A 25,376-nucleotide genomic window follows, 5' to 3' on the forward strand; every position below is an offset into this window, starting at 1 on the left:
TATACCAATGAGTTTAATATTATAAATAATCCTAAATATAATTTATATCTCATTATAACATGTGTACTTTTCAATGAATTAAACTGACTAAACCACTTGAATGAGCTTTGATGGGTGTTCATTTCATCGCCCGTTACTCCAGATCTGGGATTGGATGAGACAGGCAAACATAAATAACCACTATTGCAGGAAATATAAAGTGCACACACTCTCTAAAGAGATTTCTAGATTCAATAGGTGTGATATTTTCTTTTAAATATTATCCACCCTAATTATGTGTTGTATGGGATTACAAGCCTCTTGCAACACACTCTAATGCCAACCAACCAGATGTGGGCATCAGTAGATGATCAAGGATGTGACTAATGAGGAACCAATGTTCTTAGTGTTTGTCTGTTCTTGTAACATCTTGTAACGGTGATTCATTATTACATTCATGCTACATATCTAATTCCTATTTAATTAGTTTTGAACTCAACTAAGTGGATGAGCAACTATCCTCAAGGTACAACATGTCGTGATTATGAAACTCAGATTAAGATTTTAAATTTATGGGGTTAAGATCATTTAATGAAACATCCGAGATTATTATAATGATCAACTTTCACCTCAATGGCACAGCAGCTTGTGTTCGATGTAATTTCATAGAGCATTATGATGGTATAACATTAAACATTGCGCTTTTTACTGTTTAAGATAAGTTTCAAGTAAGTATGGGCCTGTACAGTTGTATGTTTTAGGGAAAAAAACGAGAAAAAACACCCACACAGCTTATTGATGGTTAATATAAAAGTTAAACCTTTATTAAAAGGCTATACATTACATTGCGTGGACAAAGTTATGATTATTACAAAAGTAAAAACATGGCTGGTTTTCTGTCCAGACTTTAGCACAGTGATAACATGTCAGTGGTTAACGACCAATAGGTCTAAATGTATTGAAAATAGTTTATTTCTATAAATTAAATCTCTGTTAGCATGCTATGAAAAGAAACCAATATAAAAATACGACCCAAAGCTAACTTACAGTGTAATGTAGCTCAGACTTTTAACGCAGGTTTCAGAGCCTAAATACTTTTTTTGCACCGTAATGACAGGGATAACACTTAAGCGCACAAGACTGCACTTGGGATCGTCTCCACAGATGCCGACTGTCAGACAGGTTATACTGCGAAATACAACAGTGATGAGCAAAAATTATGATCAAATACTTCAGTGCTGCACATAAATAGGCCACATAACTATTACAGTGACAAACTGGGGGGTATAGAAGCCCATTAGTGTTATCATTTACAACACCCAGTGCAAACTTTTATCTCCACTGTACTTCACTCAGGATAATGAAATGATTTAAGCAGTCAGCACACACTGCTCTGTGAAGAGGAGCTGAGGACATTGTGTCATGGAAGAGTTTGCTTGGAAAAGACTTGCAGTGCCCTCTGTGGTTAACTTATACAACTCTGCTGCTTATGGGAAAACTACACGATGGACATGAACTACATACATTTCATGGAAATCTGAGGGGCAAAGGAAATGTGCAATTTCAGTACCCGTGTTGCACAATGTGTTTAATATATTCTAGTTTGTATCGACAAAAACTACAGAGTTGTCTTGAATTTCTTTTCTTTTTTTTTATGATCTAGGGAAGGTAAAACAAAATCAGTGCATACTGGAAGCAAATCTGAATCTATTCAAAAGGAACACAATATAAGTGGTTTTGATTGAGTGTCTTTCCAAAAATACAATGAAATCTGAAGTCTTTCTGAACAAACTATTATTATGAACCCAACTGTTATGCACAACCAGTTACCGGTAGTTTGAATCAGAAATCCTTCATGGGCTTTCACAGTGGACTGGATTAGATTGCAGATGACTTCCAATTATCATCCAAGTATTGAAACTTCATTCCGCTGAGCTGCTGCCAATTCATATTTCCTTAAGCTGATCCTGGAAGAGTGGGAGCCCTGAGATGTTGTAATGGTGGAAGAGCCCATTGACAAGCTGGTATTGTAAACATAAATGATCAGATAACAATATTGCATACATAAGATGAACATATACATTTGTTTGGCACAAGTCAAAAGAGGATACTGGCTGATGTGTGTCTACCTTTAGTAGTCATCCTGGATTTAATTTCTCGCAAAAAAAAATCCAATCTGGACACATGATAATGAGCATGCAGCTAAATACCGTCCCTGCATTAATTAGTCAATTCAGCGGCATGAAGAATAATTGAATTTATATTGGAGATATTTTATCTAAAACAGTAAAATGTAGAAGCCTGTCCTGAATCAGCCCAGAGTGTCTTACTGAAATACAGATAAACCTGTTATGCCTCCACATCGGCCAACTCCGGGGGCATCGGGGACTTGGGATGTTTGCTTTCAAAGTGCTGCTTAAAGGTCTTCGGATCAGGCATTTGTGTCTGAGAAAATATGGAGAAGACAAACACAGGGAATTAGAAAATATACATTTAAACTGGCAATTCATAAAAGGAGAGGCACATTAGGTGCATTAGTTTTTGTAAGGGGTATAAGGCATTAATACACTTACAAAATCATGACATCAACAGCAATGTAAAGGCCTATATTTTTCAAAACAAGATCAAAACTGTCCATCATGTGAAAAGTGGCAGGTTGTTAATAATCTGTCAGCAGCTACCTTCTGTGGCGGTTAGGAATCACTAGGACAGAGATTACTCAACGGACTCAAGGAAATAAAATACTGCAATTACAGGGAACACAGATAGCCATCTTTCATGGTTGAAGTGAGACACTAACGCCTGAGTTGGTTTATCCCTCCCAGCCATTGTTTACAACTTCACGATTCCCAGAGCAGAGATGATCAGTGCAGTTTAGCTGCAAACACAGACAGTGGTGAAAGTAATAATATAATATAAGGAATGCATAGAAAACGGCTCATGGAGCACGTGTAGTTTTGCCAATTTTCATACCTGCGAGGTGTATGTGGACAAACGCTGAAGAGCTCATGGCCTTCAGACAGTTACAAAACTTGGACAAGGGCTCCTTGTCAGGCTTTTTATTAAAAAAAAACGGCTTTGCATAAGAGCATGTGATTTGATTACAGTTCCCCAAAGATGGCAAAGACATAGGTGTGGGTCAGCTATCCACAGTGTCTTATAGTCAATGTCAGTTTCAAAGATTTCAATTAATCTTTAACTCTTAAGGAAAAGCGAAGCTGCAACAGCACTCTGTTATGTAAGCTCGGTTGACAGAGTGCCAGCTTTCTAGAAACACATTCACAACTCAAAAAAGTACGAGAGTCCTGGCTATCATGATGCAGTTCAATAGAAAAGCATCCATTAACTGCAGCTTCTATCTTGAGATCCACTTTTTGTAACATAAATACACACCAGGTAAACTGGTAAATTATTGGAGCAAATGAAAGTAGTTGTCTAGTGAGTACACATCAATATTGCTCTGTACAGGGAGTCCTATGTCTCCTTTGCCTTACCAAGCTCCACCTTAAATGATACCAAATGGTTTAAGAAAATGTTAATTTTATGATAATTCTGTTTTATGCCCAGGCACATACCCGACACACAGCGCACGTGTATACTAAAGCAGCCTTTGCTGCTGCCTTCTGGTCATGGCCTTTGCTCTTCTTGATGTCTGCCTGCTTTTTGGCATTCTTCTGCTGGGACTGGAACTTCTGGTGCCCACGGGCCATATCTGACGCTAGACCTGAAGAAATTATACAGGAGTTTGATAAGCAAAACACCACGATGAAGGCGATGAGCCATAAACTGAGAAAAGAGAATCACACTCTTAGTTTGCAAAGAATGACTTCCAAGAAACATGTAAAAGCACCAAGGGACTGAACTTTTTGGAAATACAAAGCAGTTTCACTATCTGAGGCAAGGGTCGATCAGCGCCTTTATTTTGAAATTCCACTGTTATGTCTGAGTGATGAGTATCTGCTGCAATTTCATATTTCTTTTGCAGAGACATGTGTGTAGTGAAGTTGTTGAACTCAAAATAGGATTTAGAGTCACACTTTTAAACCCTGCTTTAACATAAACAGATAGAAACTTAATGTTCTTTCAACTTTCTTTCATAAAATGGGAAAATAGTAAAGCTTTGGAATTCAGAATGTGGCACTATGACTATACACTTAACGGGAGGTTAATTTTAAAAACTTGATTGTTTCTCATTCAAATGTTACCTTTTATGAATGGAAATGATTGTTTAATCAGCAGATATCATCCAATCCAACTGAATAAAAATTGTATTGTTGCAGCAAACACTATAATGTTGTATCGTGAGGGAAGTAAGTAGCGGTCACCTCTCCTTGCTTGTAGCTTTTGTACGGGATAGTCAACATGTTGTCAAATTTGCAAATTGCCATAATCTCCTCAGGTTCACTACCTTTAATTGTCGGTGCATGTTGTTTTGAGATCTGCGAGGCAGAGACATGAGCTGCTCGGTGAACACAATGGAGGTGAACGGTACAGGTCCCCTGTCCCTCATCAAACTCATCAATTACACAATCCAAAAACTCCACAACACTCTGGTGGACAAGTTGTGACCTGCACATTCACCACACTATGAAATAATAATGTAACATTACGAGACCGAGTTGTTTTCGATGTAAATGCAGCCTGAACTACATTCAGTGATTTCAAAAGTGCACGTAGGTCCAAGTATTTGCTTTATGTGTCGTAATGTTACATAATTATACATGATTACTTCATAGCATGGTAAACGTGCAGGTGACAACTTGTCCATGAGAGCGTTTTGGAGTTGTCTGATTGTGTATTGGATGAGTTTGATGAGGGACAAGGGGACCTGTACCGTTCACCTCCATTGCACCGATAATTAAAGGTAATGAACCTAGTCAACCTACTGCTATGACTATAGGGATTATGGTGATAGGAGAATTTGCCAAAATGTTAAAGAGCAGCGATCAGCACTGACAGTAGTGTTTTCTTACAACCGTGAACACCGCGGGTAATGTGAGGTCAGTGTCCGCCATGCATCGCTCTCACGCGGACACCAAACAGCATCATCTGAGCCTGTTAGCACCGTTAGCTAGTAGCCGAGGAGGGTTAACTTTGCTTTAAGTGCCACAGTTGAAAAGGGGCAAGTGTGACAGACGAGTCACATATAAACTGCATCTTTTGATATATTTAACGTTGTAAAAAAAAAGATCATAACACGTTTTTCTACTTATTATGAGCGCCTTTCTTTCTGTTGTTAGCCGGTTGCTATCGTTGACGCTAGGCTAAAGTTAGTTAGTTGGAAAAGTATGGAGGGAGACAATATAGGAAACAGCCATTCTCACAATTGATGGATACAGAGAGTCGTAATTCATGTGTATGCCTTACCAGTGAAAAAAAAACAAATGTATTACAGGACAGAGCCACCAAAATGAAACTCCTGAAACACTCCGTTAACTCCTCTGGACCTTCCGGTTGCTTCTTCTTCTTCCTCCTCTGTGTCACTATCTAACACCGCACACCGCCACCTACTGTCCAGAGCGTGTAGCAGGCATTAGGTCATCCACTGATCGGCCTAATAAAACAATCGCAGCCTATCTCCTCCTAATCCTGCAATGTATTATACATTATACAACATGTCACCCTCTCTGGTTTCCCTGGGGATCCTGTGCTCAAGAGCTTTACACTCAATTGCCTGCTTTGTCTCCTCCATTGAATCATGTTAGTTAGTTAGTTCTAGTTTGTTAGTTAATTTTATTGACACAAATGTCAATGTTGATGTTAAATGTTCCCTGTTTAGATCTTTCTGTACACCTATAGCTCACCTCTGGTATAGGAAAAGCAGTATGCGGCGGCTCATAGTGGCCTACAATGATGGACTGAGGTTGTTGCTTCAGGTGCCCAGGCCAGGTGGCACAGTGCGAGCCAACTCTTTGTTAATTTAAATGTACCCAATTGTGAAGCACTTCTAAGAAATTTAATGTATCGTTTTATGTGCCGCCTGGATGACTCGGGAACAGCATTATTGGGGCTTTGACTAGCCCTGATAGGAGCTGCCAGGTATTCATCCAGGCTTAGAAAACACTGGTGGGATAGCCTGCTTATGAATTATGTGGAGAGTTGATTCTCTGTGTCTGTCTTTTTCTCTCTCTCCTTCTTAAATCTGTTTTATCATGTTTGTTGTTGTTGATATGGACCGCTTGTTGTGTCTGCAATAAAGATTATTATTATTAATAATAATAACAATAATAAATACCCTACCAGTAATTAAAAATCATGATATTTGGGTCCAAACAATATACAAAGAAACCTATAAACACACACACACAACAAAAAAAAATATGGTACACTTATTATACCCTTCTCCTATCTCCCATCTGGTTTTCCAGCATTGTAGGACAAGTTTGTAACATAACTAAAATCTTTTTATCAGTGTTGTTGAAGAGAGAGCTGCAGCTCTGTGGAGTCATGTCCTTTTTTTTGCATGGATGTCTTTTGTGAGAGGGCACAAGAGCAAATGTTTATCTAATTACTATGACATGTATTGAAAACCTTAATCATGTTATGATTTCCTACTCTCTGTTTTTATATCTTCCTTTAAACTGCCATTTTATATAATAATGTCTTCCTTTATCGTCTGTAACTGATTCCCTCTTCCGTGCGTTCATTATTACTGCTATAATTAATGGTCTTGTCTCTCCCCCTACCATAAGCTACTTTGCTGTAGGAGCCCATTGCGAATTTATCTGCTTGCTCATTACCTTTAATACCTGTATGAGCAGGGACCAAACTAAACTGCACTTCTATGCCCCTCTTTAAACACATGATGTGACTTTCCATTGTGTGGCTTGATGACAAACCTCTGAGAGCCGCTGCTAAATCTGATCTGTGTAAATGACCGGCCCCATCCACTGAAAGCTGAAAATGATCTCTGCTGAAAGAAAATGCCACTTTGTCAGTCTGTGATACTTTGGTCCTGTTCATTTTCTATTCAGTCATCAAACTTATTATACTCAGAATTCACCCAATATGCTAATGTCTCTCATGTAACATGTTATTGATGCCAGAGCATTTATTGTATTATGTACTCAATGTTCTGTTTTGAACCAAATTTCTTTGTAAAACTGTATTATGTGCAAATAATTATTTATTTATTTTTTGACAAAAGTCTAGGTCATTCTTATCAGAAGAAAGTCATTCTCACTTTTTAAATTTTTTTTTTTAACACATTTATTATCATTTTCATAGTAATGCCTATCAGATCATTCAATGACATGTGCATGATCCATATTGAATCATCTGCATTTGTTTATTTTTGTACTGTTGTGCATTAGTATCTATTATTTAAGCTGTCAAAATAGTACTTGGGGCAACCCCGTATACTTTTACAACAGCAACATGATAGAAACATGATAGGCGGCCAGTAGTACTGTGGAGCAGCCTCAACATGATCAGTCCAATCACCAACAGTCACCACCAGCCACCATTACAACGCAACACAACTCTGTCCCTCTATGTGGCGCTGCCCCCATGTGGACACACAAGGAAAATGTAAAGAAATCACCAAAGCAGTGGAAGCATCTTTGGGTTGGATCCATGTGTTTCTAACATCACATAGGAGGAACATGTTTCAGCTTTTTCTGTAGACAATGTAGTTTTTACTGATAACAGCTGGAACACATCAGTGGTAGACTTGTTAGAAAAAAAATATCATTTTGCAGGAGTTTAATTGCCCTAAGTTAAATAAAACTATAAATGCTGATTGGATCAGAATAAGGAGAGTGTAGAGTTTTTCCTATGGAAAGACTAAGTGCCAAATTAAAAGGAAATGATGACACTTTTAAGGATAGGTATATGGCGGCCTCTAATGGATTACTTGCCTAAGGATCTAAGTGAAACTATCCAGAGGGGAAACACTGGCTTAGAAAGTACGCGACTGAGCGTTTTTTTCCCTTTAAACTTGTTTTTATTCTTTTCTTTTCATATTCTACTTTATTTGAATTTTGATTATTCACTTTCTCCCCTAGCTCAGACCACTACTTGATGATGTATGCTTAGTTGAGCTTTGTTTGTATTGTTGTAAATTCAGAAAATAAAATAAAATCTGATTGTTAAAAAAAAGAATAAGGAGAGTGGAGGAGTCAAGGAGTGCGTTGTTGTGAGACATGGTTAAGAGCTCTATTTCTGTGTCAGCTCACGACGCTGGGTGTAACTGGTATTTTGGCGCCTTAGTGGGAAGAGAGGTGTGGCAGAGGGTGAGGCAGTACTACTAGTGCTTTGCAAGTTTAGACATAAGAATGAATGTCTCTGTATTCGCTGAAGGGACACGACACCCATATAGCTAATAAACCCCTCAGGGATCAAACAAACCTCTCGATTCCTGTTGTGTTTGTTTTTCCACTTCTTTTTGTACGATTTCCAACTTGTTTTGTTCAAATGGCATTAATGCAAAAAAAAAAAGAAAGAAGCAAAATGTAAAATTACAGTGATCTATATCCCACACAGTGACATGTCCAGGACATTTTGACTGCGGGGGGTTACATAATTAGTGTGGAGTGGCCATGGCATAGCAAACTCTAATGACTAACAGCCGCAGATGGTCAAAATATGTAAACATGAAATTCAAAAATGAAATCATCGATTAAAAGGATGCATTACACCATAACTGAATCCCATTGCAATATTTAAGGCCAGGTTGTTATTTATGGTATATTTAAATGTACATCTAGAAAAGGTGCCAGACTGACCACCCACAACAACTACACCTCAAATTACAGCCTATAACAGCAACAACATGCAGCTTACATCCTGCTCTCTTTAACACAGATGTCTATTTTTAAGCGTCTGTGCTGGCAATAGTCAGGGCCATAGGCAGTATGTTTTTGGGTTGCCCGTCCATCTGTTCATATGTCTGTCCTATTCTTGTGAAAGCGATATCTCAGTAACACCCTTTGGGGAATGTATTGAGATTTTGGCACCAACATTCACTTGGACTCAGAAATACTGATTGGATTGGATTTTCAGAGGTCAAAAACCAAGGTCACTGTGACCCCCATGTTCTTGGAAATGCAATTAAGACATTTCATTACATCTGGCACAAACATTAACTTTGACTCAAGGTTGAATTGGTTGGAATTTGGCATTCAAAGCAAAAATAACCCAAGGATTCATACACTAATTGATGAAATGACATACTTTTGGGATCTCCTTGGTGGCCTCTGAGAAGGGCATCAGCAGAGGATGGAAAGAAAAGCTGGAAGATGACCAGACAGACAGAAGAAGCGCCTCTAAGGTAGGCTATGACATGGAGGCTGGTGAGGTATGCCAGACCACTCTGGAGGCAGGGGCCAGAAAACTGCTCTGGAGGCCGATATACAATAAGTGGGACGTGCCCTATGGAGGCTAGAAAATTGATTGGAGATCTGTGGAGACAGCCGGTCCCAGAGGACTGAGCTGCAGGTTGGAGCTGGGAACAGTACAAGAAGACGTACTGAGCAGGAGTCTGGGGAAGACAAGCCTCATAGCCTGGCTGTATGAACTCTTGGGCTTAAAGGAATAGTTCAACATTTTGGCAAATTGGCCCATGTTTCCCTCATCAAACTCATCAAATACACAATCCAACAACTCCAAAACGCCCTCGTGAACAAGTTGTAACCTGCACATTTACCACGCTATGAGATTCTAATGGACCGTTATAAGACATAGTTGTTTTAGAGGTAATTTCATGCAAAACCGCTGATGTGCATTCCCGTCGGGGGCAGTTTTTCGGCAAGCAGTCTCTGCATTTGCCTCAAAAACAACTCCGTCTTGTAACGGTCCATTAGAATCTCATAGCGTGGTGAATGTGCAGGTCACAACTTGTTCACGAGAGCGTTTTGGAGTTGTTGGATTGTGTATTTGATGAGTTTGATGAGGGAAACCAAGAAATCCCATGAGCCTCCGTAGTGTAGCTCTGAGCAGCTCGCGACTCTGCTCCGCCGTTCTAAAAACAGTTTGCACCGACAATTAAAAATAACAAACCTACCCCTTAGACTATAGAGATCATGGCAATGGGCCGATTTGCCAAAATGTTGAACTATCCCTTTAAAAAGACTGAGCTGCCAGTATATTATCACCTTAACAACAAAAATAACACAGATTCTCATAAAGATTAAAAAAAACCTGTATGGCCACAACTGTGTGAACAACTTGTTCAGAAACAGCTGCAGTTTGACTCACACATAGCCTACTTTTACCTTTTTTTTTCTTTCTTTCTTTCTTTCTTCTTTTTCTCTTAGATGTCTTTGCACATCATAACTGTTGGATGTAGATAAAAGCGACTGAAGCCGACTCACAGAAAACCGGCCGATGCAGCTTTAACAAGGTGCGCGTACTCTGCAATCACTTCTTGGCGCATAAAGTGGATTTACACACCGGCATGTGCGCTCCCCTGCCTCATCACTGGAAACGCCTTTCTACCCACTGAATCACCAATGGGGGGTCGGCTGTGCCAGCTGTGGGGAGAAACATCTAACCAATCAGCAGAGACACCTCCATTTCCTTGTTTCTCCTGCCTCTTAATTTGCCAACTTCTTAAAGAGGATACAAACCTGGCACATGCGAAACCTTTAAACCTTTAAAATTTTACCTGACATCAAAGTCAGTCTAATATATTTCAGTAGTAGCCTACGCGCGGGCACAGATGATTTCATTGGCTGTTTGGACAGAGGAGTTAAACACAGCCCGCCTCCTGCCGGCCTAGTTTTCTCAGTCTCCCACAAAAACTTACCTGCACCAACTAGAAAGTCCAGTTTCTCAAGCAAGTCTTTAGCAAACAGCGGAGTCCTGGAGGCAGCATGGACCTGGACAGGTAGGAGAAAACCATCCATATTACGGCGAATTAAAATTGTTTTACTTTAGTTTTCACAAGTTATTATATATTTTTACTGTCTTTTGTTTGTCTCTTGGTTTTATAAATGCAACAGAACATTTGCCTATAATAAAAAATACATACATTCTATATATTTTTGAAACATTAATATGATATGTGATTTTTTTTTTGCAAGATAAATTTCTCTAAATGCATCACAGACACAGACATGACTTATTATATGAATATGATATTACAGTAATGTGCTAAAGATCTGACTCATCTGTGAATATTAAGAAATGCAATATACACACAATGTCTCTTCCTGTCAGATGTGTCTTTACAAAATGACACATTAAAAAAGTTAACTCTTAATTTTTTTTTTATATCTCTCTTCTGACTTGGATGTGCATATACTGTTGAGCTGTTGTTCCTCGATGAACTTTAGATAAACACACCTCACATGGCCCTGGCTATTAGCTTGGTGAGAAACAGCCTGAGGCAGACTTAGTGGCTTGGCAGCCGTGACTTCTGTTAATGACACATTGACTTTGCACCAACAAACATGGCTCTTTTGTCTCTTCTTCTTCTCCATTGTCCCGTTTGACCCTGAGCAGTAAAAGGCTCCTGGTGGTGATACCCAATGAAGTGTCGGTGGCGCCTTCAGGCCGGTCGTTCAACAGCGAGGATGAGGCGTGGAGGAACTACCTGGAGAACCCGCTGACCGCCGCCACCAAGGCCATGATGAGCATCAACGGAGACGAGGACAGTGCAGCAGCTCTGGGACTCTTGTATGACTACTACAAGGTGTGGAGTGGAGCGCTTTATACTTTACATTACAAAATCAGTTTCCAGTACGCAGCATGTTCTGATTTGTCTCAGATCTCATATTTGTTTGTGTGCTTATTGTGTAACTCTGGTCAGGTAAGAGAGAGGGGGCGTGCATCCAGCGCTCTCAAACCCACAGACCTCTCTGCTCTTGGAGCCAATAACAACTGTGGGCACTTGGAAATGCTAGACCAGCACCTTCAGGCTTTGCGCTGCATGCCCGTCAACCTCTCTCTAAACAACAGCAGCTGCAGCACCGCCACCAACACAGAGCATCAGGGCTACAAGTATGGACCCACCAGCCTCGCAGGAGACACCAGAGGAGGTGATGGTAGAGGTAGAGGTGGAGCAGCCCTCGCTGTGGTCAAGACAGAGCAGCAGATGTCCATGGGAATGTCGTCCTGTGGAGGTTCCTGTCTAGAGGAACCCAGAGAGCGGCTACAGATGGTTTACGAGCCGAGCTGCTATGATTTGTCTCTTTCTGGCTACTTGAAAGATGATGAGAGAAGCACTCCAGACTCCAGCACGTATGAGGATGCTGTGGAGGGAGAGGTGTGTCTTTTTTATATATGTTTTGCTTCACATTATTTTATATTGTGCTTTTCTCCACTTGAAACACATGGTGTATATATACAGTATATATATGTCTTCTCTTAGCAGATCTATCACAGAAGTCCTTCCTCTGGAGCTGATAAATTCCACTACAGCCAAACAGTGTAAGTGAAATCAGAAACCTTGACGTTCGTTTTGTGTTCTCACACAATGTTATCATCACTAGTAATATTTTATGCTTTCTAAAGACAAAAAACCAAAAACGAATTAAATCCCTAAATCAGATGGGTATTGCATTTGTTGGGGACTATTTCCAACTGTGGATTAACACAAATTTGGCTGTTAAGTCAGTAAATAAAATCTGTTTGTTAAAGCCTTATAATATCCTCTTTAATGCTCCATCAGACCAACCCTTTCTTTTCATTTGTTTTCATTGATTAAAATGTTGATGCCATTTGTGTATAAGTTACTTGCATATACAAAAAGCTGTTTTATTCTTGTATTAGAGGAGATACTGTCTTCATGATGGGTCGTCAAACGTTTCCACACTATGGTTTATATGTCTTTGCAGTGATGGTTTCCACTACAGTCTGGAGGCGAGCATGTCACTGCGGCAGGGGGACGGACCCATGGCTTACCTGAACCGGGGCCAGTTCTACGCCCTGACGCTGTCCAAGAGCGGCTTCAGATCATCCTTAAGTCAGCAGCACAGAGGCAAAGGGCGAGGGGGTCGACCCACGCTGGGGCAGGGGTCTAATGGGAGCCCACCCAGGGGTGAGCAGTGCACCATGGGAGGCTCTGAGCGGCAGCGAGACAGTATTGTACAGGTGAGGCATGAAACCTTAAAAAAAAATCTAATTTTTCTGAGGTTTTGGTCTGAATAAATGATCTGTTTCCCCGCAGAGTGTCATCATGGTCGTCTTTGGAGAGGACAAGTGCAGAGACGAGCAGCTGAAGAATTGGAAATACTGGCACTCCCGTCAGCACACGGCCAAACAGAGAGTCCTGGACATCGGTGAGATGATTACCACAGTCGGTCTTACCTGCTACAAAACAGTCTTGAAAGGGTTTATTATAAGTAGATTTAGATTTAGATATGCACCGGCTTATTATAAGTAGAGCAGTTCCAGGAAAGAGCTAGATAGAAAATTGGCAAGCACACTTACTGTATGTAATAAAGGAATATAGATACTTAGTCTCTTGAGCTGCACAAACAGAACAATTAAAGAGACAGTGAGCGGGTGGAAAACCCTCAGGAGCCTTTATGAGAATCCCGTATCCTGAAGTGGAACCAGGCTTAATTTGAATAACTGTCAATCCTCGATTCTCACAGGAGTTTTGTGACAAGACAGCCAATGGGTCCGCATTTGCATAGACGTTAACAGGAGAAATGGGTGGGGGCCTGGACCAAGGCCATATCCTGTACGATCAACAAGGGACAGGCCTCGACACGTAGCTTCACAGTCATCGGAATGAGCCAGAAATGTGAAACACTATGGTGGTTTTCTGTCCGTGGCAAGTTCATGCCAATACCACGGCATGAAGCAGAGGCTCAGGGTTTTTTTTTAAAGGAGGTAAAGATGAAGGCCCTAATGGCAATCTTTACAAATTTACTGTAGATTTTCATTTATTGGCAAAGTTGTTTTGAAAAAAGATGTCAGACTGTGAAGAAGATACTTAAAGATTCATGTGATAATGTGTCTAAAACAGAAAAAAATCATTTAAAGAACCGTACAGAAATGCAAGTTTTTGTCACAAGTAGTTTAGTTACCTACACTATCCTAATGTATTTGAAGTAAGTCTGTTGTACTCAAGCAGTTTATATTTTTGAAGTGGTCCAGACAAGCTTTATGATGAAAACCTGTAACAGTACATTGCCACTAAGGTGTTAAATGCATTATCTGTTAAAGTGATATATAATCATATTTTAGTCATGGGGGACATTTTTCTGCAGAACCAGATTTATTCAAAATTACAAAATTGCTTAAAATATGTTAAGACTTTGACTTAAGTGAGGTTTGTACATGTAGTGCATTATATTTTACATTGCTTTTTATTAGCCTATTGCTTGTGCTGCAATTTTGAAAGTGCCTTGAATTAGCCAACTTACCGAACTGACCCTGATGAAACTGTTTTTTCTCGTCTTCACTTTCCATGCAGCCGACTACAAGGAAAGCTTCTGCACGGTTGGAAATGTGGAGGAAATCGCCTACAACGCCGTCTCGTTCACATGGGATGTCAGTGAAGAAGCCAAGGTAAAACACAATGGAAAGGAAGAGTGGGGAGATGATGCTGCTTGAGTCAAATAATGATTGATCCAATACAGAGTTTAGAGTTTGGTTTTGTCAGATTTTCTAGAGACTAGTCTGTACTCACCTGCTTCTCACTTGACTCCTGACACCTCAAGGTTTTAGAGAGGTTTATGGAGAATATTTCAGACTTCCTTCCAACACATTTCATCCTCTGTGACAGTTGGAGCATCTCATGGTTTGAGTTTTTGGTCATTATTTGGAGTCATAGACACACACATAGAGACAAACTCAAAACAAAGGCTACTTCTGTTTCACCTTTGTGGTAAACACACACACACACACACACACACACTCTCTGACACAGCATCAAGCCCCCTTCAGGCTGTTTTGGGCTCAGGACATTGTGGCTGTGGCTCAAACGTCATGAGAAATCCCCCCAAACAGCCTGGAGAGGAGAGGAGAGGTGTTTTCCACTCTGTGGGTTTGTGGGTAAATATTTACCGTTTAGCCAACACCTTCACTCAGTCACCAAACTGTTGGCTCTGCCAGATTAGCTGTCAGTCAGTCACACAACACAAACGTACTTTAAACCATTTTGCACAGAATTTGTTGGAGGAATGGGCCAGTTTTGCTTCCCCCACCATTGCAAGATGGTTTGCTAATTTTTGAGGGAATAATGTTGGATCTTGATTTAATTTCTGATGTGTTTATGGTTTGTAGTTTGTTGCATGGGTATACGTAGGCCTACACTGTATTGGGGGCCATGATAGTGTTTAGTTGTTGCAGATGTTGCAGCATCAACCAGTTAAAGCTGTTAAACAACACAAACGTGCTCCAGGTCCGTTACTTCTTTCACTCTTTTTGCTAACATTAGCTGCTGTGTGGTGTGATGTGACTCACATACTAGCGAGCTCTTCTCACCTCTTACATTAGCCGAGGCAGCAGAATAGGTTTTTGCAGAGGATATATATGACTTAACGTGGATGCTCATCACGTTATCGTCGTCCAAATGTGTATTTATGTACATTTAGTGTGTGTATAGAATGTGCCTTACCCCATGTGGTAGTATATTTTATTCCATTGTTGCTCTTTTTAAGGCTGCCTTGTACAATCTGGCAGAGGGACAACCGATGAAAACTAGCTTTGTAAACTAACGCTGGTGCATTTAGATGTTTTTTTTTGTTTTGTTTTTCTTACAAATGTTTATTAATTAGTGCATTGTCTCTTTTTCAAATAAACTAAACTAAACTGAGACTGGAGGTGCAGCAGCGTGATGGAGCAGGAACATGGAGAGGAGAGCTGAGCTGGTTTGGGAGTGGTTTGTTTTTGATTCTTTGGATTTGTTGCTCTGTTGCCAAATACAAACCAGATGATGATTATTAGTCAGACTGCGGCACACTGGCTGTAGTCATGAGCCCCCACACTGTGCAGAAACGTCCTGGAAATGAGCTGGAAGTGCACACCTCTGTTGTTGTTATGAGGTAATGTGGGCTCATGTGTCTCTTTCTTCTCTCTGCGTCGTGCCATGGAGACATTTTGGTTTCCTAACATGTAGTTAGATTTCCAATCAGACTATTTTATTCCAAATGATATGTTGGGTTTTTTTTTTTTTTTTTTTGTTCGAGCATGGCTCTGCTGTTGCCAGGCAACAGTCATCATCCTCATTTTAATGGCGTGTGAAATGTATTGATGGGGACGAGCAGCTTCCAGCAGTATTGGCTTTGTTTGTTTGTGCCCATGGCCGAGCGGTGGGCACTAAACGACCGCTTTCAGTGGCCTCCTGAACTTTCTCTTTTTTTTTTAAGGAAGCTATTTGAATGCTCGTACATCCACTAAGCAAAAACACCACAGGCCTCCCACACACACACACACACACACACACACACACACACACACACACACACGCCCAGACGCTAACAGCAATGTGTTCACCACTTCTGGAGAAATTTAAATGGCTTTGGTCTGTGTGTGGAGGTGTGGATTTGTGGAGGGAGGTGTGTGTGTGTGTGTGTGTGTGTGTCTGTGTGTGTGTGTGTAGGAGGCTCATTTGTGCTCCAGGCACTTCCAGCAATCAGCCCTCACCTCTGCAGGTTCGGGCACGATGCTTTTGATACCGTGTAGTGGGAAACTGGCTGTTGAGCCATCAGGAGGAATCTCTACCGTTATCCGTCTCTGCCGACCTGTTGCTCAGGTCGTTGATCCTGTTTAACTGGAAAAAAAATTCATCGGGAGTTTATCTTGGTTTAGGTGATTTGGCAATAAACACACGTCATCACTAGCCATGGGAAATGTTGCCATCAGGTAATTACATGTGTGAGGAAAACCAGCTGTAGCACCTTTTATAGTTTTAAATTGTTAAATGGCTGTATACTAACAGCAAGCGTATGAATGATTGAGCCTCTCAGTGAGGCGGCAGCTCTGCCCTGCTACATTATTTAGACATTACAGAGCAGACACCCTGAAATCACAACCTACGGAAATCACAATTATTTGTAAGTAATATGCACCAATTAACAGCAGGGAAAAATGACATTGAGAAGAGTCTGACACATTGACATGGCTGGCTTTTGTGTCTGGAGTCTGAACGGCTGCTGCTGCTGCTGCTGCTGCTGCTGCTGCTGTGATTCATGAGTGTGACCGTCTCACTCATTGCTGCACCTACAGAACAAAAATCTCTATCAGCTGTGAGCCAGAGAGGCTTTAACACTAACCAAGCTTCAGCTGGCGACAGGAAAATAACGGCTTTTATTGTTAAAATAAAGAGAGTAATACCTTAATTACCTGCTTTAATTCACCAATTATTGCTTTACCTGTATAACAGTGGATCAAAGCGATGCATTAGGCAGACACACCTCTCTGTCGTCAGTGTGCAGAGGCGGAGCAGCAGCAGCAGCAGCAGCAGTCGTGTGTGTGTGTGTGTGTATGTGTGTGTGTTGCCTTTAACATCGTTGACCGTCGTCTTGTTGTTTCCCCAGGTGTTTATCTCGGTGAACTGTCTGAGCACAGACTTCTCGTCGCAGAAGGGTGTGAAGGGGATGCCTCTGATAATCCAGATCGACACCTACAGCTACAACAGCTGCAGCAGCAGACCCATCCACAGGGCCTTCTCTCAGATCAAGGTCTTCTGTGACAAGGTGAGGACGGATGTGAGCGCTGGGCTGGCAGCCGCCTGCTCTGGTTAGAGATGAGCAAGTCTCTCTCTCTCTAAATATATAAAGGTTTATTCTGTCTGTGGATGTATTCTTCGATAATTCACAAGTCAGTAGCATTGAAATGAAAACACTGATCAGACATGATCATCATGTAAGACACGGCTTTATTTTGAAATGACCCTGGCATGTATCTGCGACTATTTAAAGCAGATTTTAGAGGAATATTTGTGTTAATATAAGTCTTAAATAGTTATATCTTCCCACGGCAATCACTTATATAGAGCGTTTGGTCTGAAACACGGGTCTGTCAGTCACTCTGCTCTGCTGTAAGCCGAGGAGAAAACTTTCCTTGTATCCTACAACCTTTATCCAATGAGGAGAGAGAACGGCATAAAGCAGCCAAGGGATGCGCGTGAATGTGGTGACGTAGGGACGAGGGCGGGGACTGCTAACTCCATCGGCTGACAAGAAGTTAGCCAAAACGACCGGATCGCTTACTTCTGCTTTAATATTTCACTGGCAAAGACTTGTATGTACAGTAACTTCTTACTAAGATTTAAAGATATCTTATTTGAGACTCCCAATAGGATCAAGGTTCACACTCAAATCCTGCTTTAATCCAAACAAACAGGAGTTTAATGTTCTTCCAATTTCCTTCTAAGTTCAGTAAATCCTAATGTGACACTTTATAATGAACAGGAGGACGATTTTTATTAAAAAAATAAGATGGTTTTTCATGTAAATCTCAATCATTCTCTTTTAAATCCTCACTGTTTATTCACTTCCAAACATCCTGCTCCTGTTTCTGATTTACCTTTCCCTCTTCCTTTTCTCTCAAGGACTAGTTTATCTAAACAGGTTCTCCTCCTGTTCTTGTGAATGTACTTTATTTATTTGTGAGTATAGGTAGGCATGCATGTATGAATGTATGTATGTTATGTATGTATGTGCATGTATAAGTATTCTGTGTGTATGCATGCATATAAACAGGCCCACTCTTGTATATGTATTATTGCAGAAGGTTTCTCTGATTTTGGGCATCTCTATCATGTTTCTCATATTGATCCCTGAATTATACCAAATCAAAATCGTATCATGTCAGACTTTGTGTTATTGACAAACATTGTATCGGCCATTGAATCATTGTGATATCGTATCGTTATGAAACTCTTAATTCACCCTCTTAGTGTTTTATTCTTTGTGTGTTTTTTGCAGGGCGCTGAGAGGAAGCTTCGTGACGAGGAGAAGAAAAATCTCAGAAAAAGGATGAAAGGTAAAAAATGTTTTTCTCTCTCCATCTTGGCTTAAAAAAAAAAGAGATGATGTTCATTTTGATAATGTACAAAAACATTGTGATGGGAAATTTGGTGAAACGGGGTTATGAAAGCACTTTCCAGGAAATCATAAGAGTAAATTGAACAGAAAAGGACAGCAGAAGACTAAAAAGCCAGGAAAATGCGATCAAACCTTATCATATCTGTACTTACACTGAAGTGGTTGCCTGGCAACAGATGCTCGGTTCATGCTCTCTCTCTTCCCTCTGCATTAGGGAAAAATGGCAGCTCGGGGCAAAGCTCTCCCATCAAGAGGGCTCAGAACACACTGTTCAAAACCATGATGGACCTGGACTCCCAGCCGGTCCTCTTCATCCCTGACGTCCACTTTGGAAACCTGCAGAGAGCAGGACAGGTGAGACACACACACAAAAACACACACACACACACACACACACACACACACACACACACACACAGAGGAAATGTCCTGATTCAGTCACTCACTGTGATTGGTTTGTCCTCTGTTTGCAGGTGTTTGCCGTGAACACAGAGGAGGTCGACAGAGACAGGTGAGTATCACACAAAGCTCATGTCTTTCACCTGAGTAACAACGGGAAGTGGTTTCATTATGAGTCGCTCCGTGTTTGGGTCATGTTGAAACAGATTGTGAATTGCAGGATGATTAATGGTCTCCACTTCACATCTGATGCAAGAGATGAGGAACAAAAACGAAAGCAAGGGGTTTTTGTTCATTTAAAGCAACACTATGGAAAGCCCAAACACATGTTCTTGCACCATGTAGCTTGGGTTAATAATATATGATTCACTGTATGGCAGCACATCAAACACCTGTGGATGTTCAGTTTGCTGGTTTATGTCGAGATGATGATGATTTACTGTTTGTTCTGTGAACCGTTAACAGACCTACCAGTATCCTCAACCACTCAGACTCTGAGCTCAAGAGAGATGGATACTGTTAAAAATGAAACAAAAACCAAACAAAAAGAACTGAAATGTGGAAATTGTAAAAGGATGTAGACATAATGAAAGTTGAACCATTTAAAAACAATGAACATTATTTTCCTTATTGAGTGTCAGTAGTTTCCTTGCATGAGTATTGAGTACCCTTTTCATATATTTGTTAAAGGGATAGTTCAACATTTTGGTAAATTGGCCCATTGCCATAATCCCTATAGTTTTAGGAGTAGGTTCGTTAGCTTTAATTGTTGGTGCAAGCTGTTTTTAGAACAGCGGAGCAGAGCCGCGAGCTGCTCAGAGCTACGCTACGGAGGCTCATGGGATTTCTTGGTTGTTTTCGAGGCAAATGCAGAGACTGCTTGCCGAAAAACTGCCCCCGACGGGAACGCGCATCAGCGGTTTTGCATGAATTTACCTCTAAAACAACTCTGTCTGGTAACGTTGTGTTATTATCTCATAGCGTGGTGAATGTGCAGGTCACAACTTGTCCACCAGAGCGTTTTGGAGTTGTTGGATTGTGTATTTGATGAGTTTGATGAGGGAAACCAAGAAATCCCATGAGCCTCTGTAGTACATTACATTACATATAAACACACATAAAAAGGTGAACTCATCCTGTTCTTCAAGATGATTTCTAACTGGACAGAATTAAAAGAAGAAATGTATATTTCTGGCGCTCAAAAGAAAACGTATCATATCATACACATAAAATGGGTGAGCAAAAAAAGCTATTGCTATTGCTAAATGGTGTGAGTGTGTGTATGTTTATGTGTGTGTATGTTTGTGTGTGTCAGGGGTGTCCTGGTGAAGAGGATGTCATGTGCTGCTGAGGAAGATCCCCCTCCACCTCAGTCCAAGAAGGTCAAAGTGGACGACGAGAGGAGAGGTTTGTAAATGTCACGTTTGTCTTTTTCATTATATTTCCACTGTATAACACCCTTAGTAAAGCACTTTATGTTTATGTTTATCCTGTGCTTTAGTTCTTCTGTATGTGAGGAAGGAGTGTGATGAAGTGTTCGATGCCTTAATGCTGCATACACCAACCCTCAAGGCTCTGATGGAGGCGGTGAGTACTGAGAAGGAAAACCACTTTGAGCTAAACGGGATTCATTTATCTTAGAAAACTGTGAGAATCTATAATCTGTAACAGTCCGCTGTGACCTCAGGCTGCTTCAACATGTGTAAAATAAAGTGTTTGTTTGTTTTTTCTCACAGATCTCAGAGAAATACACTTTGCCTGCCGACAAGATGACCAAGGTTTACCAGAAAAGCAAGAAGGGGTGAGTCAGACTGCACAGACACAACACTCACCGTCTGCGGTCATGCTTTATGAGACTGTAATTAAGAACAACAGTGCTTTGAGCTCACATTAATATGCGAACATGCTCACAATGCACAGGGCAATGTCAATCAGATATTACTCAGTAGCTTAGTTTAGTGTGTTTTCATGCTAACTGGCACAAATAAGTGCCACCATAAGGTTTGGGGAACATCATCTGGGAACCATCAATGTGCAAAACATGGAGAAGATGTTTAGATATTTGAGCTGAGGCATAAAAAGGCACACTGGCTGAAAACACTCACATAAAGGGTGAATTCCAGTTCTTATCTTAACTCTCAAGCTCAACCCTTAATCTCGGTAGCCCTCAAAACCAAGCGTTAAGGGCTATTTTGTGACTTAGAAATGGGACATCCCTTAAATGCAGATACGTCTTCAGACTGTGGGGGGGTTTGGCATTAGTTTATTGTTTTTTAACCCTGCCAGTTTAATCATAAGCCACAAACACAGCTCTATCCATGGTCGATCAGTTCCATGTTTTTGAAATGATTGTGGACTATCTGTGAGTTACTACTCGGGTTATTAGTTTTTTTGTAGCATATAAATTAGTTGAGTTAGTTATACGTTGATATTCAAACAAAAAATCTGTATAAATACCACAACCAAAGACATATTCAGCTGAAAGTTACTGCATACCACGGCTTATTGAAAGGTAAACACCAGCTGTAACTATTGTTAGACAGGTGATGACATTAGCCCGGTCAAACATTTTACGTAGGCTGTATCTTGATTTAACAACTTAACAACTACATCACCAGCAAGAAAAATGACCATTTTGTAAACGATAGCAACATGGCTTGTCCGCACTGGCCGGCCAATGACAAAAGATCCTAAAATAAAAAATAAATGTTATGCAACACTGAGGTAAATAATCCATAAAATGGGCCTAAACTAAGATAATACAATGGTTTCCGTAATATATTAACAAAGAAAACACTGCATTCTGGGTAGCCTTTGCTCCCAGGGGTGGTGTCGGAGAATCTCAATGTTGAAGAAGATACAGCCCTTAAACTTTTCCCTCAACTTAACATCCTGAGAATTGGGACAGCACTAGCACTTTGCGGGAGCACACATTTTTGAGATTGAGGGTTAAGATAGGAGTTGGACTTCACCCTGACTCAAGGAAAGTGTTAATTTGCTGAATCGACCTTCTTTGTTGTGTTTCTCAGGGTCCTGGTGAACGTGGATGACAACGTCGTCCAGCACTTCTCCAACGAGGACACCTTCATCCTGGCCATCGAGTCCTTCGCAGACTCCTTGCGTATGACTCTGTCAGAGATCTGACAGCTGTAGCGGCCACAGCTCTGTATTCATTCATTCATTCATTCATTCATTCATTCATGACCCATCATCACACAGTCAGAGTCACAGTGTGTGAGAAAAACTGTGAATATCGTGAGCAGTATTACACGACATCCCCGTTTTTTAAAAATTAAAGCCACCTAAGTTGTCGGCCCACATCTCCGTCTGTAGCACCTGTTGATCAGACCGGAGGAGTGGAAGTTTCTTGCACTATGAACCCGTCGTGCATTCGTTTTTTTTAGTTTTTTTTTTTAGATGGGCTCATACAAAAGTGACTGAGACTTGAGAGATTGCGATGACGCCAGAGGAGCTTCCACCCTGTGGTTTCACAGGAAGAGGAGAGCTCAGTACACAGTGGTGTTATTGGATTAACAGCAGGGGCGGCTGTTTGGCTGCTCTGTGGCCTCTGCCCGTTCTGCCTATTATGTCCTGTAGTGGTGGAAGCTTTTAGATGACGTGGTCAGAGTGGCGCTTCGGAGCGAGTTTATCTTTGCTCTGCAGTTCAAGGTAATTGCTCGTTGCTTTCTTCTGTATGTCTGTGTGTCATTTTTCTCCTTTAAAGTAGCCCTGTCCACGTGAACTTTCTTTAATCTTTACTGGCTGTCCGTTTAAATGATTAGTCATATTGTCTTTTGTTTTTTACTCCCTATAAAATATTTCCAAATTGCTTCCAGTGAAATAACGGCTGTGATTACATGCTTGATGTCTCAGGATCTATAATTACACGACGGCACCATTATGGAACAAGACTGCAAGACTCCAGGATGCCGTTAAACTGTTTAGCTTCCTCTGTGCAAATGTTTATTGCTTTATCTCTCTCCGAAGAGTCTGTAGTCGGTCGTATTTATGACAGTTAGGGACTCACAAAGCCCAAATGGTCCATTTACACAATCCTTGTGTGAGGCTACTGCAAAGCATCAGAGCTGAACTCTGTTCCTGCTCACTGCCTGTGTTTACACCCGTTTCACTGACGTCTCAATTCTTCATGTGCTTTTGTGCACTGTGATGTATGTACAGTCTTTTAAATGATTCAATAAATATAGTTTTATATGCAGTCGCTCTCGTCTCTCCTGTTTATTTTAACATCAGTTCTTTTGGCAGTTTACTGCTGCATCGCAGGTCCAATCTGCAGATAAGAAATCCTCTGTGAAAGGTTTGTAAGTTGTTATGAGTGGTGAAGCATTTACTAATGCTTTATATATTATAAACACTTATTTTTAATATCTTGGCAAAGGAAACGTTGGGGAGGATGGACAATGTTACAACAGGTGTCTGTTTTTATTGTTGTGACTGGCTGATGAATATCTGCGGTCCTTTAAAGAGTTCATTCTGAATCATTAATAATTTGATTTGAGCCTAAATTTGTAGTCTCAGTTATTTATTTAATCAATTATCTTTATTTTTTTGTGACTAAAACCACCTGCCTAAATCTTACAAGTAATCTGTGAATGTATGAAAGTGACGTTTTGCTTTTAAGTGCCGAACAATGACTCAACCTTTTCTTAGGAAGTAGAATAAACTCTTGTCGGTAAACAACCTTAAATACCAAGACTGCCTTTTTGGGAATGGGTGGTGTCAACCTCTAAATGATTCCAGGGAACAAAAACCAGCACAAACAAAAGCTACACACAGATTAGGAAGTATAGCCATGTTCACCTGTTGCCTGTTACAAATTGCACTTTATTCTATTTATTTATATATTTATTGTGTATACCGTATATGTTTTTTTTCTATTCTATTCTATTCTTTGTGAGGTTTATTCCTAAAATTCACATTAGCTGCATCAACTTACTGGAAGTGGCATCATGTGGTCATATGGTTTAAACCGAACTGTCGACTCCAGCTTTGGCACAAACCACGTTGTGTTCAGAAACGTTATCTCTACGGATGGATTTTCAGTTTTTTTCAGAGGCCGTTTAACTCCTCGTTCCTCTTTGTAACGATGGATCAAAGTGCGTCACCCTGACTTTATATCAGTGTGACAGGTCACACTGATCTCATTTTTATTAAGATGACCTGGCCAAGTCTTCATTTTACAGCTATGAAAAAAAAACTGACTAGACTGTCTGGGTGAGTCAGATCTTTAGAGTAATTAGAGGAGACAGAGGTGACCAACGACTGGTCTGCTATTGAACAGTGATGATCCCCAGAGGATGAATCCTTTAGAGCAACATCCACTTAAATACATAAATACATTATCACTAAATACCTACTGTAAAAAGCTCATTGTACAAACTGCAAAATTGAGGGTGCAAACATTTTAATCTCATGACCTGGTGGTAGGTTACATGCATTTTATATGTGTATAGCTCAGAGTACACCCGCACAAGACTGTCAGCATCGCTGCAGTGCAGAGTCTTGTTTCTCTTGTTGCCATGGACGTCAAATGCAGTAAAAAGGTACGGGTAAAGACAGAAATGTAAATACTTACAGCCTCCCTATTTACAGTATGCTCAGACACACATGGCATCTCCACAGAGTAGTTGACAAGCGAAACATTTCTAACTACTCATGTTGATATCATGGACATTTTAACATCAGAAACTCCTAAACATTTAGATTTTACATTTAACATTTTCAATTGATTCACCATTTCATTGTGTTAACATCTAAATTTCAGAATTTAGATTTCATATCGGCATTATTTATCTTTTTAATCAAGGAAAACTAAATCACACAAAATTCAAAACAGTGCTAAACATCTGGACTTCCACTTATTCTAACATTATTTGGAGCCAAATGTGGTGAAATGTTAATTTGCTGGTAATTTCAGTTTGTGCTACTTGACATGTTGTGGAAAGAAATTAATGTACTTTGGTACGCTTTTGAGATACTTATTATATGTGAATGTACGTATGTGCATAATGAGACATTTTACAGTGAAATATT

At 40.4% G+C, this 25,376-nt stretch overlaps 2 protein-coding genes across 4 annotated transcripts; one reads left to right on the top strand and one right to left on the bottom strand.

Annotated features, from left to right (window-relative positions):
• Positions 1 to 771: 771 nt before the first annotated feature.
• On the bottom strand, positions 772 to 3,779 carry LOC146972545 (transcriptional regulator ZNF706). 2 transcript variants are annotated; one of them, XM_085802932.1, is made up of 3 exons: positions 3,555 to 3,779; positions 2,326 to 2,424; positions 772 to 1,167 (listed from the first exon to the last, which is right to left on the bottom strand). In XM_085802932.1, the coding sequence occupies exons 1-2, from the start codon at positions 3,687 to 3,689 to the stop codon at positions 2,329 to 2,331; spliced, it is 231 nt and encodes a 76-aa protein (XP_085659058.1). In that variant the 5' UTR covers positions 3,690 to 3,779; the 3' UTR covers positions 772 to 1,167; positions 2,326 to 2,328. The 2 variants fall into 2 exon arrangements, with proteins under 2 accessions (XP_085659058.1, XP_085659057.1); XM_085802931.1 differs by having other exon boundaries at positions 772 to 2,424; positions 3,555 to 3,770.
• A 6,732-nt stretch (positions 3,780 to 10,511) lies between these two features.
• Positions 10,512 to 23,544, top strand: LOC146972546 (grainyhead-like protein 2 homolog). 2 transcript variants are annotated; one of them, XM_085802964.1, is made up of 15 exons: positions 10,512 to 10,807; positions 11,425 to 11,614; positions 11,732 to 12,187; positions 12,296 to 12,351; positions 12,759 to 13,014; positions 13,091 to 13,202; positions 14,348 to 14,442; positions 17,415 to 17,573; positions 18,807 to 18,864; positions 19,141 to 19,280; positions 19,400 to 19,437; positions 20,641 to 20,732; positions 20,827 to 20,912; positions 21,062 to 21,126; positions 22,355 to 23,544. In XM_085802964.1, exons 1-15 carry the CDS (start codon positions 10,794 to 10,796, stop codon positions 22,467 to 22,469), a joined length of 1,932 nt encoding a protein of 643 aa, XP_085659090.1. In that variant the 5' UTR covers positions 10,512 to 10,793; the 3' UTR covers positions 22,470 to 23,544. The 2 variants fall into 2 exon arrangements, with proteins under 2 accessions (XP_085659090.1, XP_085659089.1); XM_085802963.1 differs by having other exon boundaries at positions 10,520 to 10,807; positions 12,293 to 12,351.
• Positions 23,545 to 25,376: the final 1,832 nt, after the last annotated feature.

This window comes from Trachurus japonicus, chromosome 16 (genome assembly GCF_045865225.1).
Source record: "Trachurus japonicus isolate A0001 chromosome 16, Traja_1.0".
NCBI lineage: Eukaryota > Metazoa > Chordata > Actinopteri > Carangiformes > Carangidae > Trachurus > Trachurus japonicus.

Coding starts and splice junctions, on each gene's coding strand:
- LOC146972545 (XM_085802932.1), bottom strand. CDS start 3,689: ATGGCCCGTGGGCACCAGAAGTTCCAGTCCCAGCAGAAGAATGCCAAA. Junction 2,425..3,554: donor ACACGTGCGCTGTGTGTCGG/GTATGTGCCTGG, acceptor ATATTTTCTCAG/ACACAAATGCCTGATCCGAA.
- LOC146972546 (XM_085802963.1), top strand. Junction 12,352..12,758: donor TTCCACTACAGCCAAACAGT/GTAAGTGAAATC, acceptor ATGTCTTTGCAG/TGATGGTTTCCACTACAGTC. Junction 14,443..17,414: donor ATGTCAGTGAAGAAGCCAAG/GTAAAACACAAT, acceptor TTGTTTCCCCAG/GTGTTTATCTCGGTGAACTG.